This window comes from Rhea americana, unplaced genomic scaffold, assembly GCF_003343005.1.
Source record: "Rhea americana isolate MKP2758 unplaced genomic scaffold, rheAme1 scaffold_122, whole genome shotgun sequence".
Classification (NCBI taxonomy): domain Eukaryota; kingdom Metazoa; phylum Chordata; class Aves; order Rheiformes; family Rheidae; genus Rhea; species Rhea americana.
In genome coordinates, this window is record NW_028185284.1 from 2,494,880 (window position 1) to 2,508,678 (window position 13,799).

The window sequence follows — 13,799 nt, forward strand, 5'->3', positions numbered from 1 at the left end:
AATGTTTTAGAGTTTTGAAAAATACCAGATACCCAGCTCACAAAGTGTATGAAGAGCCCTAGTCACTCCCTCTTCCTCCCTTCTTCAGGGAAATCAGCTGCTCTGTGTAGCGGGAACAGCAAGGGAAGGCCAGTGGCAAGAACGGGGTCAGCAAGCAAGAAAAGATGGGTCAGAACTGGGAGCTGTGGTTTTTCGGAGGCACACCGCGGCTGCCTCAGCGAGGGATCCCTGTTAGCACTGTGGGAAATGTTGATTCATCCCTAAAAAATGAAGTACCTGGTTTTTGTGGATTCTAGTTTTGCACCCTTAATAATTAGGTTGTGGAAGGACATCAGCAGGTCAGGACTTCCTTGCTTAATGGCAAAGCATCCTTGCCTACGGCCGCCATCGGGGAGCCCTGCGGCGTGCCCCTGCCACCCCAGCAGCCCTGGCCCTCTGCCGCACCCCCCCGCCCCTTCACGGGGAAGGGAGTCCAACCCAAACAACTTGCAAAACAAGACGATTGTTTTGCTGCACATCAACTGCCGTTGAAAGGAAAAATAAAAACAAGCGAGATTTTAGCCCTTCTGGTAGTAGTAGAACTTTAAAATGTCATATAAATACGAATTTTACAAAACAGCAGGCAATGAAAATTGTGCTAAAATCAGGTTTCTCAGGCCAGTCTCATGATTTTTGGGAGCTTGACTCATGATTTTTGAACGTTGGGGTTTGGCAAGGCTGAAATCTTTGGTTTGAATCTGTTCCCGACGTGGTATTTTAGCTTCCCAGCACAAACAGTTAGTGTCACTTTTCTTCTAGAGTAGCAACAGGATTCAGGAGCTGAAGGTGAAAAGATCTGATAAAACGCACTGTGCCTTTTGCAGCTCTGCGGATGCTGCTGGGTGGATCTGGCTCGCTTCCCTGCGTGAGGCTATTCTGAAACAAGCTGCRCGTCTGCCACGTGATGGCGGGTTAGATAGCAAAAACGGAGTATCGTAGCTGCTGCGCCGGCTTAAGGGAAYGGACAAATTGGATGCACAGCTTACCAGGGTTAAGCATTTTACGGGGGTGAAATGAGCATGTTAAAAACATACTTGTTTTACGTTCACACTTGTACACCTTTCTTCCCAGTTAAGTCATGCGGTGTGYGCGCAGGGCGTCTGCTCAGCACATGCTGCCCCTCTCCTTTCTTGTAGAAAAGTGATGAAAACATCCATCCTCTCAATATTGTCTTGGCCCTTCAGGTGCTGTCAAGAGAAAGCATTCATAAAGAAAAAGACCTCTGGCATACCTTCCTCACAAGGGTATGRCCCCTCTGAATAGCGAACCCACCAGCCTGGGGATCAAACGGGTTCGGCGGCAGGCTGCAGCCCAGAGCAGGAGGCACGCTTGGAGATGGACAGGGTGCCTGCATCGCATCCCGTCTTTACCTCGCACTACAGCCCAAGGCTGTGCAACGAGCTGCRGGGTTAACGCTGCACATACCTGCGCAGGACAGGGTCTGGGCTACTCTGAATTTCCCATGCCAGCGAGGTTACACTCAGCCACACAAGGAAAATCCTTATCCTGCGGGCCAYGCAGCTTCCTCAGCTGGGGGACTGCACAGCAAAGGTTTAGTGATGCCTGGTGGAAAATAAGCTAATGCATGCTCAGCCCTTGCTTATTTTTTAAATTATTATTGTTACTTTTCTTCCCCCCTTGGGGCAGTCTTGTGTCCAGGTCTCAGCAGCCAGCATAGTGACACCATGCCAGTGACAACGCTCATCCTCCTGGATGAAGGATGGGGGAGTTCCTCTGACTTGGAAACTTTTCTCTGGGGATTTATAGAGGAGAAGGTTTGTTTTCCAAGTGTCRGGGGCAGCATCCCAGCCAGCAAGGGCTGAGGGGCTCGTTGTGTGGGGCGATCAAGTCCTCCTCGCTGGCAGCACGGAAGCGGTGATGTTTGCACCGTGTCGCCCCTGGTGCTCCCACCCRTGGGTGATGCCGTGTGGCTGCCCACATGTCTCTGCCACGACGACTTCCACCCCACGGCGCTACCCACAGCTGCGTCCTCTCCGGGAGGCAGCAGGGGAGGGCATTCGGCCGCTGATCAGAAATCCACTTCCATTCCCAGCCGCCTGCCTCTTTGGGAGCTCGCAGATTGCTGAGTGTTTGAAGAGCTGACCACTTCTTGCCTATTTGGGAATGCTTTTAAATTGTTCCAGCAACTGCTGTTTGTTGATAAATCGGGGCGATCACAGAGAAGTGTTTTAGCTAAACTGTGTAGAAGAAGGAATGAGCTGCGGTGCAGCACTGCCAGCTGTCATTGGATTTAGAAACACACATCGTAGATTTTGTTGCTTTTCAGACAGCTGCGCTTATAGCCTTCTTATAGCCATATAAAACAGTCCTTCTGTCAGCAAACGTTCTGGCAGCGGAGCTGTGTTGTAGCTGGAGTCGTGTTCCCGGGACCGGCATGCACGCTCCCCCCGTGYGCCTAGGTAGAGAGCCGGGGGGAGGCGTTTCTGCAGCCCTGGCCTCGGACGCGACGCTGGCACGCGCGTGGTAGCTTTGCACTGGATAAAGAGGAAAATGCTGGATTTTCCCCACCACCTGTGCAGGGAACAGTGCTGACAGCACTTGTCTTCAGCGCCCTCGGCAGTTAGGAATAGCCGGTTGTTATCCTCGTTGGGGAGTTCTAGGCTGTTTTACCCCAAATCTACAGTTCCTGCTCAAGATTCTGGCTAGCTGGAGGTTAGATTTGTAAACCATGGCTTATTTTAACAGTGCTTATGGAGGTCCTCTGTATGCCGTGATCCCTGCTATTTGGACTTGAAGCTAAAGCTGAGAGTCCCAGGGACCAGAATTAGATTTTTAGGAATTTCTTCAAGGGGAAATAATGCTGATTTATCAAACTTGAAATTTTTCACAGGAACGGCATTGCTTTGAATAAAACTGACTGGGTTTTGCATAACAGATCAACTTCAAAAGCAGTATTTGTATATTTTATGTAAATTTGTTTGAATTGGTTTGCATGAAGTGGAATGGCTTTAAACAACATAGCCTAGCTACATATGGAAGCAACTCCAAGTGTAAGCTGTGTGAGTGGGAGTAATTTTTTTTTGCTACTCACAACATTTTACACTAATCCTTTCTGCAAGTAATGTTATAGAGAAGTAGCAGCAAAATAGGTTATTGCTCTTGCCTAGTAGGATGAGCTGCCTCCTCCAGAGGCCCTGAGGATGCCCAGCAGCAGAGTCACTGCAGAGTAGTCAGGATGCTGAAGAGCTGCACCCTTATTTTCTTCTCTCGTTTTCTTTGGAGCCGTTTCCATGGCTAGATAAGCTTGGTGATGTTCCTGGAAACAGCCAGCAGCCCAGCAATCTGGGATGGTGAGCAAGGTGCACATGGGCAGGAGGTGACCGCTGTCTTATTCTCTTTTGCTCTGCTCTCTGCTCTGCTCACACCCGCAGCCCTCTTCCTGCTCACTTCCACTTCCTGCAGAAACTTTGGAAGATGCTGGCTTCGCTCTGGTCCAAAAGGAAAAAAAAAAGAAACAAAAAAACCCMAAAAAACTCTTAAATCTCTGAGTTATGCAGCACAAGAAAGAGGCTTTCTTAGCTGTAATGCGATCTTGGTTCCTTCCCAGGCACCAGGCTGGAACAAAGAGTTTAGAAATTGCCCCTATGGCCATTATCTGAGCTTTACAGTATTTTGAGATTGAACCCAGATCCCACATCTCTTCTGAAGCTTCGTGTCAATTTACACTTGTTCCTAGAAACCATTACTGTCCTGTGAGCTCTTTATCATGCACGGATTGAAAACAGAGCTATTCTGCTCATCTGAGCTCTTTTCTGTGGGAAGACAGAGCTCAGGGCTTGCTTTTTATTTTTTTTTTATTTTTTTTTTTCCCCTCTCTCTCTCACCATTTGAGGATTTAGCCCAATTCTGACTGTTATCCAAGCTCGATACCTTTACACGCTGAACCCAATGCCCATGGCTTTTATCTGAGCCCTTACAGCATTTGGAAGGGGGCCATGCCCCTTGTCTGGTATCAAAAGCATTATATTAATTTGGGATTCGTTCCACAAAATGAGGCTGTCAGCCAGACTCCTTAGCAATTGGATATTGAACCCAGACCTCATGGTTGTCTTCCAAGTTATATGCCAGCTGGGAACTCAGCCTACAATCCGTGGCTGCCAGCCAAGCTCCTTATTGGCAAGAGATTGACACCAAGCCCCCAGACTGCTATTTCTGTACCATGGTGTTAAGGACTAAACCTAGCTCACGTGGTCTGCATAATCACCTCTGGATTGGCAGTGAAATAAAAAATCTAGTTAAAGACTTGAATGAATATTGAGGGTTGATGTTCAGCTGCTTAAAGACCAGGGATGATGACAACAATTCCCCTGGAATAAGGCCCCCTCGATACTCTGGGGGGAATAACCCCAAATCCCCCATCTGTCATCCAGCTGGATATAAAATCCAGGTTCTCATTAACACAGTACACAGCATTTCTTTACTGGCTGGCAGTATTAAAGCYAGTTCCTCCAACTTTCAGGTATTCTTCAGATGGGATTAAACTAGATCTCTTTTCTATAGCACTGTTAGTCTCTGCCAAAGCACTTCTTGTCACTCACAGCAGACCTCCAATACTGCACCTTGCCTTGGGAAGTGCTCGCCACGGCCTCGTGCACATGGTGCTCCAGCAGCATTTGTTCATCAGTAGAGCAATAAGGAGGCTGAACTGGGAGGGTAAATGCAAGTGTGAGATGATTCTGGACACCTTCCTCTGCTGCTGGAGATACCAGGAGCTTGACAAGGTAGAGGGAGCATTTCAGGTGAAATGTCTGTCTGTCTGAGGCAAGCAAGCAGTGCCTTCCTGCCAGCAATTTTGCCTGGGAATTCTTAAGCATCTTTACATGGTATGGTTTTACTGCATAGCAAAATGCTTCAGAAGACTGAATTAAAACCAAACAGCTTCCCGGCTGGGATGGTCATCATTAGAACTCAATTTCCAGCAACTGTGTTGGTTACTTGGTAGTCTAGAAAACTTTAAAATTCAATTTAAGCAGCATCTCTGAAGGAAGAGCTTAATATACAGATAGAGTAGAAAAATCTTCCCRTGGTCTTGTGGATCAAGCTGAATTTTCTATTGTATATTGACAGTGTGGGATGTTGTTTGTCATCTGAATTACCAGTAATGATGAAGGCTACTTCTTGATGCTCTAACTGTGCAAATTGTGGATGGCGGGTTTTCACTTCCCTGTCCAAAACCCTACCRTGACTGGGAATGGAATCCATGGGAAGATTTTAAGCATTTTTTGCAGGCCTGTCCCATGGGCCTGGTGTTAGCCTGATTGCCTGTTGTGTATCTTCTGATTCATATTTACTTGCTAAAAAAAACCCATTAAATCCTTGCCCCACACGCACGGTTTTCTGAGGACTTTCAGCCCAAGAAAGCCAGTGCAAATGGGATTCAGATGACTACGGTGGCAGTTTGTTTGTAAATAAATTTTCCATGTGCCCACTTGCTGCTCTTTAAGTAGGAACACCTTCTCTTTCTTTTTGTTGTCCTCCACACCCGTCTTACTCATCTCCCGTCTGAACACTCTGTTCCACCCTTTCTACTCCCTCCCTATCAAGCCCTCTTCAGACTTCCCGCTGCTTCTTGCCAGGTCTTTCCCAACCCCTTCCCTCAGCTGTCTCCAGCGGGGTGCTCCAGGGCCAGGGGATGCTGCCGGATTCAGCGCTGGCGTTGTTTCTGGAGCAGACGCACGAGGAGCTGTTTATACCGGCACTATAGGCATTCCTCAGGATTTATGGGTAACGTGGAGTCAAGCAATTTCTGTGATTAATTGAAATCATTATTCCTAGAACTGCATTTCTTTGCTTTATCAACAGAAGATTTCAGCTGTTGTGCCTTTGCTTGGTCTCTGAACTCCCTCTCAGTTCCCTCAGGTAACGCGAGGCGTTYGGGAGCACGGGATGTGCCGCCTGCTCCGTGCTCAGCTCTCACCGTGGATGCACAGCTGCCGTCCAACTCAGTGCTGGCACGCCGCRTGTGTGCAAAGCAGAGTGAGAAAGGAGGTATGAGGCTGATGTGGCCCATGATGGGATGAAGGGAGAACAGGCTCTTTTTTCCTGTCCTCCTGGTTGACTTCCCAGAGTTACAAAAGCCTCGTGCACGCTGTGCCATGCCCTACCACCTATCAGCCCACTGGCTGATCTCAGCCTCCGTCTCAGTGTGCATGTGAATTGCTCCTGCAAACCCAGCCAAAGCAACATTCCTTAAGTGGAATAAAAAACGTTGAAGATTTTCAAATCCAGAGATGATTGAACCATCCATCTTACCAAATGGCAGTCAATATGATGTTCTTTATGAAGCCTGTGTTACAATCCTTAATTCAGTAACTACTACTGGAAATCCTTTCCAATTGTTCTAAACTACCAAAGACATTTTAATGTGCCTCAGATTTTGTGCTGGTATGCCACAGAATTAAGTGTCGTCCACATTTTAGATAACCTTAAAACTTAGCCCAGTAAAAAAGAAGGAGGAAAATGGGGAACAGTCTCACAGGGCATACTGGCCCTGCAAACCCTACCAGTGTTTGTGGCCTCACGGACACCTTCGCCTGTGCTTTGAAATCCTTTATTCTCCCTCTTTGCAAGGTGATGGACCCACACAGCAGAAATCTTTAAGGTCTGTGCAGAGCATCAGCTGAGGGCAGTACTGCAAGCAGATTTTCCCTGACTGCCCCCAGCTGGGACTCGTAGGGCTGTATTTGCTCTCTAGACCTGTTCAGGCATCCACAGCCAAAAATGAGGGGCTGACAAGGCCCAAATATCTTTTGATTTCTTTCTATGCCAAGGCCACGAAGACMTCTGTCTCTGCCTACTGCTCCGTTTGTCCGACTAATGTCAATCCCAAATCCACCAAGGTGGGCCCCCATCTCCACTGAAAGCTGCCAGCATGGCACTGCCACTGAATAAAAACAGAGAATATAGCTTTACTACGTTAAGTAAACTGTGCGAGCRTTAACCAGTGGCAGAAGTCAAATCTCAGTGTCCCCGTACACATAGGCACCAGGAGCGTGCGCTGCTGGGTGTGTGCGTGTCCTTCCTGGATGAAGGAGCCTGGAAGAATCCAGCTCCTGCTTGCTGCCCTGTACAACAGGGCAATGGTTACTCTGCCCTGTTTTTCACGTCTACGTGCTCAGAGGCTGGTGGTTTATTACAATTTCTTATTGTATCATATATGGATTTAATTTTTTTTTTTTTGCTTTTTTCCTGCTCCCTGAGGTCAGTGGCACAAGGGCAGTGAGTCTACATCTCTGCGCCAGGCAGAGGGGGAGAAGGAGCAGGGAGAATATCTTATAAATACGGTTCTACTCTATTAAGATTCACTCTGGTATGACAATGGCTTTTTCTATTGAAATGCTTTGTGAAAGCCTAGCCTAATGATCTGTTAATCGGAGAAAGGTTAAGTTCCTGGAGGATTTTCTGTATTTGATGAAGAAAAAATAGTGTAATTATCCAGAACTTAAAAGTGATTTTTAGCCAGCTGTTAATAATATTGTGATTCTTCATTTTCTCATTACTTGAAAGTAGTGTGGCCATCCCTAGTTATGGCAGTAAAATATTTATTACATTCCCCTTTGGCCCAGTTTGCACTTCTGGAGTGGCTGGACATTGCCCAAGATCTTCTAAGCATGCTCCTTTTTGTGCTTAAGTCTCCCATGGCAGCACTCTAAGATAGCTGCCCAAGCTAAAGGAGACCAAGGGGACTTCATACCTGACTGGCAGCTAGAATAGGCTTGGAGGAACCTTACTCCAAGGGTGCCCAGATTAACAATCCAGTCTGACACAGGGTTAGGTACGTCAATAGTTTTACCCCTCTTGTGGTCTTGTTGCAGTTTGCAGGTCTCTYTGCACGCTGGAAGACCGCTGGAAATGTACAGCTCTGAGACATCTGTGCCTTTCTCCTAAATCTTTCCTCTGATCACTGAGATTTCCAGCTTGAAAAGCCATAGGAGAACACGAAATGCACATGGCATCTCCGTGTCCAGGTGCATGGAAACAAAAGTGTCATGGGGAAAATATAACTTTGCAGTGGCAGCCCTGCACTGGGATAAACAGACAGATTATTTTCCTCSGATAGAAGCATGGAAAATCAATTCCCAGTCAACTGCAGAGAATCCTAAACATGAACAAAATCCCCTGCTGTAGTACTGAAGAACTAGAACTGTTTTACACCAGTCAAAAGGTTTTATTTTATGTCAGGGAAACTGCAGGTAGCACTTTTTTGCTTCATGTTTTCATTTAGGCATTTATCTTATCTTCTTTATAGGGTTATCATTTCCAGTGCAGCTTTTCGCCTGGAGGTCYAAAGTAAACGAGTATTAAGTAACTGTATCTGTCTCTAATCCACTAATCACCCGGAAAAAACAGCTAATGTGCCTGAACCAGTGGGATGAATACATTAGATTAATCTAACTCAGATATTTTTCACTGAAACATCCAGTAATGTTTAGAGAAAGGTTGTAAAAGGATTGGGAACTTCTTTTCCACCTTTTTCCTTTCTTCTCCTTTTTGCGACGTTGCTGTATTCCATTAAATGTTAACTTATTCAGTTAACACGTTTCATTAACCCTCCTAAAACGCTGCTTTAAAAGCAGCTTTGCTCTTCTCAGAGCTGGCTCCGCAGGCGTGCGGAGGAGCGAGCCGAGCTCCCCGCTGTCCCTTTGCTGGGCAAACCTTTGCGCGCGGAGAGCGCGCCGCCTGTTCCCCTCTCTCTGCCGCAAGCCTTCGTGTGTCGGGAGGTGTGCTTGTCCCCCGGCTCCTTTCCCTCTGTCTTCTCCTGCCCAAACCACCCGTTCTCCAGTCTCTCCTCATCTGTCTTGTTTTCCAGTGCTCTATGCAGTCCACAACTGTCGCATGGGGTCTTTTGAGGGGTTTTGCCTAAAACTGGACATTTCTTTCTGGCTGGAGATTTACCTCTGCATCACAGCAGAGAGATCACCTTGTGCCTTTACAGATAGGCCTGCTGGCTCTAAGTATCTCTGTGACGTTTACTTCTCCCAGGACACTGATGTTAACATCTCTGAGTGCTTTTTCCCTTTTGCAAAACTGTAAGTTGGCCAGTGTTTCTCGTCCTGTTTTCATACATTGATTGTTCCCATTTTGGAGTAATAATAACCTCTTTGTTCTTCTCCTTTTTAAATTACATCTTCCTTTTCAGACTGTTTCTCCAGTTTTCAATATCATTCTGAGTTTTCTCCTGTCCTCTGTCTTACTATCACCTTAAAAAAAAAAAAAAAAAAGAGCAGGCTGCACAGATCTCTCAGTTCCTTCAGCTTAACAGTAAATTGCTAGTAACTGCTCTCAGCATGCATAATTTTTACTGCAGTTTAGTCTAGATCATGGTTCCCTTACTTGCTAAAGAGAACATCACATGAAATTGAGCTAAAAGCCTTAAAAATCATCAAGGTATAAGGCCTAAACTGTTTTGCTGCGCACAAGCCCCGCTCTCCTGTCATGAGATTGCTTCAGTGTCACTTGTTCTTGATGCATTCCTGTGGCTGCTGATCACCTCCTTATATTTGGAAGTGCAGACAAGCAGCCTGATTATTTGTCCAAGTATTTTCCTGGGACCCAAAGTTAGTCTGCCTGCTCTGTGATTCCTCATCACCTCCTTCTCCTCTTTTGAAAGACGAGTGCTCGGTCTGCCCTTTCCTCCCTCTGGAACCTCCCAAAGTCTCCTCAGAGTTAAGTGGTTKTGTCCCCAGGGCTGCTTCAGGAAGCTTGCTGAGTGTCCTGGGATGCAGTTCAGCAGCCACGGGTGATTGAAAGCATGGTTATCTGACTACCCTAGAACCAAATCGTCTCTCGCTTTAGTATGAGCTCTTATCCTGTTAACACTGGCATTAGCCTCGTCAGTCATTTGGTTGCTTTTGAWTTTTTAGGAAAGGCTGAAGAAAAAAAAAGTAATAACTATTTTGCCTCTCCTAGCAGTATCTTTTGATAGTTTTGCTCCTTGCTGAGCAAGTGAATCAGCTCTTTCTTTGTTCCCTACTTCTGCCACCAGTCAGGGTCCATGCAAGGCCCCAGTGCAGCAGAAGCCCACAGAGGAGATGCCGGCCATGGCCCTGCTACTGCCGTGGTCGTGCTTTGGGGAGCCTTCGGGTCAATGGATGGGGTGCAAATCCAGTAAAGACCCCGCCGCCCCAGCAGGGCCACCCCAGTAGCAGAGCTCAGGCGTGCTGAGCAGCGGGCCATTGCCAGGTGGGGAGCCCTGTGCCCTCCCCAAGCGTAAGGAGTGGCCCAGGGGGACATCCCTACCACGTGAACATTCTTGCTAGCTTCCTGCAGGCACTTGCGTCGTCACCCCACAGCAGTGCTGCCTTCTGACACCACTTTTGCAGAGTTCACAAGCCGGACAAAATAAATGAAAGACAAGGCTCTTATGGAAAACCAGTACCTAAGTCAGAGCTGCATAGCTTGGATATAAATCCTAGCTCCAGGAAGTTCTTCTCTTTGTGGAGAGAAAAACGGGGGTTACCAGAGTGTGTGCTGCATGCCTTGGAGACTCTGTTCGATTATTGTTGTTTTTTGGTTACTATTGCACATGGGGCTCTGGGAGCAGGTTCTCGCAGCACACCAGAAGAGGTGGCCATGCACGCCTGCCTACTGCAGACATGGAGATCAGTGTATTCTCCTTTCTTTGCTTATATGTTGGGAGGCATATTTATCCCCTTGCTCCTTGCAGCTCACCAGGCACCAGGGCAAGTAGTGCCTCCTGCACTGCTGCAGATTTACTTCTCTACTCCCCAGTCTGCCCCAGGTAGACAGCACTGCAGAGACTCAGTCTGGAGGAGCCACAGGGTAGAATAAGCACATCAATGGCTGAACTTTCCTTGCCAGGAACAGATGAAAAGAGATGTTATAAAGTCACTTGTCTATAGTAATGTTGCCCTAGCTCTGACACAGTGGTGGAGTGTATCCAAGTTTCAGACTGGAGTGGAGTTTAGCCCACACCTGGAATCCTATCCCAGTTTCAAAGGTCAGGCACATTTCTGCGGTTACAGATGTCGAAGGGATGGCATTTGACCTTGGCTCAACCTGCACAGAAGCTGAAGTCTGATGAACAGGATCTTTTGAACCTCCATGGAACTTGCTTTCATTTGAATTACAAGCTGTTTTTTGTTTCTTCCCAGCCAGGTCTCTAGACAAACTCTATAACTTTGCTGACTGCTCTGGCCTTCACTTGATCTTTGCACTGAATGCTCTGCGCAGAAATCCCAATAACTCCTGGAACAGCTCCAATGCACTCAGTCTACTGAAGTACAGTGCCAGCAAGAAATACAACATCTCCTGGGAGCTGGGCAATGGTGAGTGTGGGAACTGGAGAGCCACAGGAATGTAACTCACTCTAGTAGAAAGGTATTCCCTTTTGGGAAAGAGTATTTGCATATCCCAGGATATTCTGCCAGTGTAGATTCAGAGGGTTTTAAAGGCCCCTTTTAGAAGGGAGCACAGTCTCTAAAGATCTACCTAGCATGTGGCAGCACTTCAGGTGAGCGTCTCATTGGTTGTTATTAAACACAGGCAATGCTTCTGCCTGCCTGGGTGCTGGGCACAGCTGGTTCTGGAGTAGGCTGGACAGCAGCTGCATGGACAGCAGCTGCAATGGGGACTTGGTGGAACCTGTGGAGAAAGGAGCAGGGTGCCAAGGTGCAGGTTCCTCACCTGGGAAAAAGCAAAAGAGGTGAAGGGAGGAGGAGCTGTCTCACCACCACCACAGCCCCAGCTCAGGTGCTGCTCTGCAGATGGAGCACCATTCTGGCAATGGAGAGGGAATGATGGCGCTCATCCACTTGTCAACAGCTCCCTTTTTTTCTCTGCCGAGCAGCCAGACAGCTCACTAYTGAGCTCAAGCAGTGCCACAGCACATGAGTTGCGTGCCTCTCTTCAGAAGTGGGGATGGAGGAGTTGAGTTGGCAAGCCTTTCTTATCTATTTTTATTTTCCCAGAGCCCAATAACTATCGAGCTCTGATTGGCCGTTCGGTGAATGGTAGTCAGCTGGGGAAGGACTACATCCAGCTGAGAAGCCTGCTGCAGCTTATCCGCACTTATTCCAGAGCAAACCTCTATGGGCCAAACATTGGGAGGCCCAGAAAAAATGTCATCGCTCTCCTGGAAGGGTAAGTGATGTTACTTTGATCGAGAAAAAAATGAGGGAACAGAAATGTCTCCTGAAAATGATGTCTACCCCAGAAGGCTGACTTGATTTTTGTCTGGCTCTTTGCTGTTCAGCATTGATCTCTGCCATGGCAAGATCAGCCTTACTCAGCAAGTGAGGCTCTGTGTGGGTCAGCCAACTAAGTACCAGGGCCTGAGCTTGGGAACATGATCATCTGTGCTGCTAAACTTTTGCAGGGGTCCTTAGTGTGGTTTTGAGCTGGGCCAGCTAACACCCCCCCAAGCACTTCCAGAGTTTCTCAATAGGCAGATGGGAGGTGGCCAGCTTGTTGGGCTATGAAGATAACACAGTGATCTGGGTGCAGGCTTTTGCTTGCCCGTTGGCTTCAGGGGCCCAGGAGGTGGGTCCTGGCACCACATACTAGCACTGATGTGTCTGAGTCCTTCATCATTGGCAACAGTTTAAGGTGGAGGGAAGGTAATGGCCCATGTCTACTGGGAGAAGAGTGGGAAAGTAGAGGTGAATACTTTGCTTTTGTGCTATAACACCCTCCATACAGTTGCCTTAAAGCAGGAGATTTATAGGGAGAAGACTTTCTTTCCATATGTGTTAATAGAGTGCAACATGTGCTGATGTTCCTCTCAGACTGCGGCAAAAAAGTGATGGTAATAACTAGGAAGCAGCAAAAAGCAGATACACTCGTTCCCTTGGGAGTGGGAGCTGTGAGGGTGCAGACAAACTGCTTTGGTGTTCCCATTTGGTGGTGCTTCTCCCCGTGCCTTTCTTACCTATGTGGAAGGAGAGATCGTAGCTCCTTCTTTTACAGGCCAAGCACTCTGCTCCCTCCTAGTTGGGACAAGCATTACAGATGAGGAGAGAGTGTATGGTACCTTGTCRTAGTACTGTTGCTAATGATGGCTCCTATTGATTCCAACAGAGCTACATAGAAAAAAAAATCCATTTATGGCACAAAGATTTAAATATTTTTCACTACTAGAGTTTATAACCTGTCTGGGAAATGCCCTTTTCTCTCCTCTTTCTGTCTGTCAAGGGAATTTTGTCTAGCATGATGTTACTTACTACCTTTTAATGGTGTAATGTTGCTCCAGCCAAGGCATCTCAGAATCAAAACCAGTTGTGGTTGCTGTTGGCAATACTGTTTCTCTGGGTTTTAGCTTTCTGGTTTATTTGTCCAGCCCCATAGCTGAAAAATGGTATGTAGGAATTGACAGAGATACTGGAAGGTGTTTGCATTTTGTATGCTTAAAGGGAAGGAGGATTGGTAGGTCTAGAGTTTGGGGAGGCCAGAGAGAAGGGCCTGGAGAAGGGATCACGACAGTGATGGAGTGGGACACCTGGAGGTGACACAGGACAGCTAAAGGAACAAGTGAGGTGTGGGGAGCCTGCTGGCAACAGGAATTTGGACTGTACAGGCTCAAATACTGTCCAACAGAGGTAGAATTCCCTGCGGGACTGTAAACAAACTCCAGCGCACAGGGCTGGGCAGGGGGAGGTGTGGAAGGGACTCTGCTGGGAGCAAAGCTGGTTCTAGCATTCATTAACATCCRCATGAATGATCTGGCAGAAACAATAAACAGCACACTGATGCCGTCCCTGGGGAGGCGGGGGGAGAGCAAG

The 13,799-nt window shown here is 47.5% G+C and overlaps 1 protein-coding gene across 5 annotated transcripts in view; it reads left to right on the top strand.

Moving 5' to 3' along the window:
• HPSE2 (heparanase 2 (inactive)) overlaps nucleotides 1–13,799 on the top strand; it is a 128,680-nt gene that overhangs the window by 70,474 nt on the left and 44,407 nt on the right. For all 5 annotated transcript variants that reach the window (XM_085325759.1, XM_085325754.1, XM_085325755.1 and 2 more), the window contains 2 exons: nucleotides 11,175–11,348; nucleotides 11,991–12,162. In XM_085325759.1, the coding sequence (XP_085181885.1) occupies nucleotides 11,175–11,348; nucleotides 11,991–12,162 (346 nt within the window). The remainder of the gene's footprint in view (nucleotides 1–11,174; nucleotides 11,349–11,990; nucleotides 12,163–13,799) is intronic.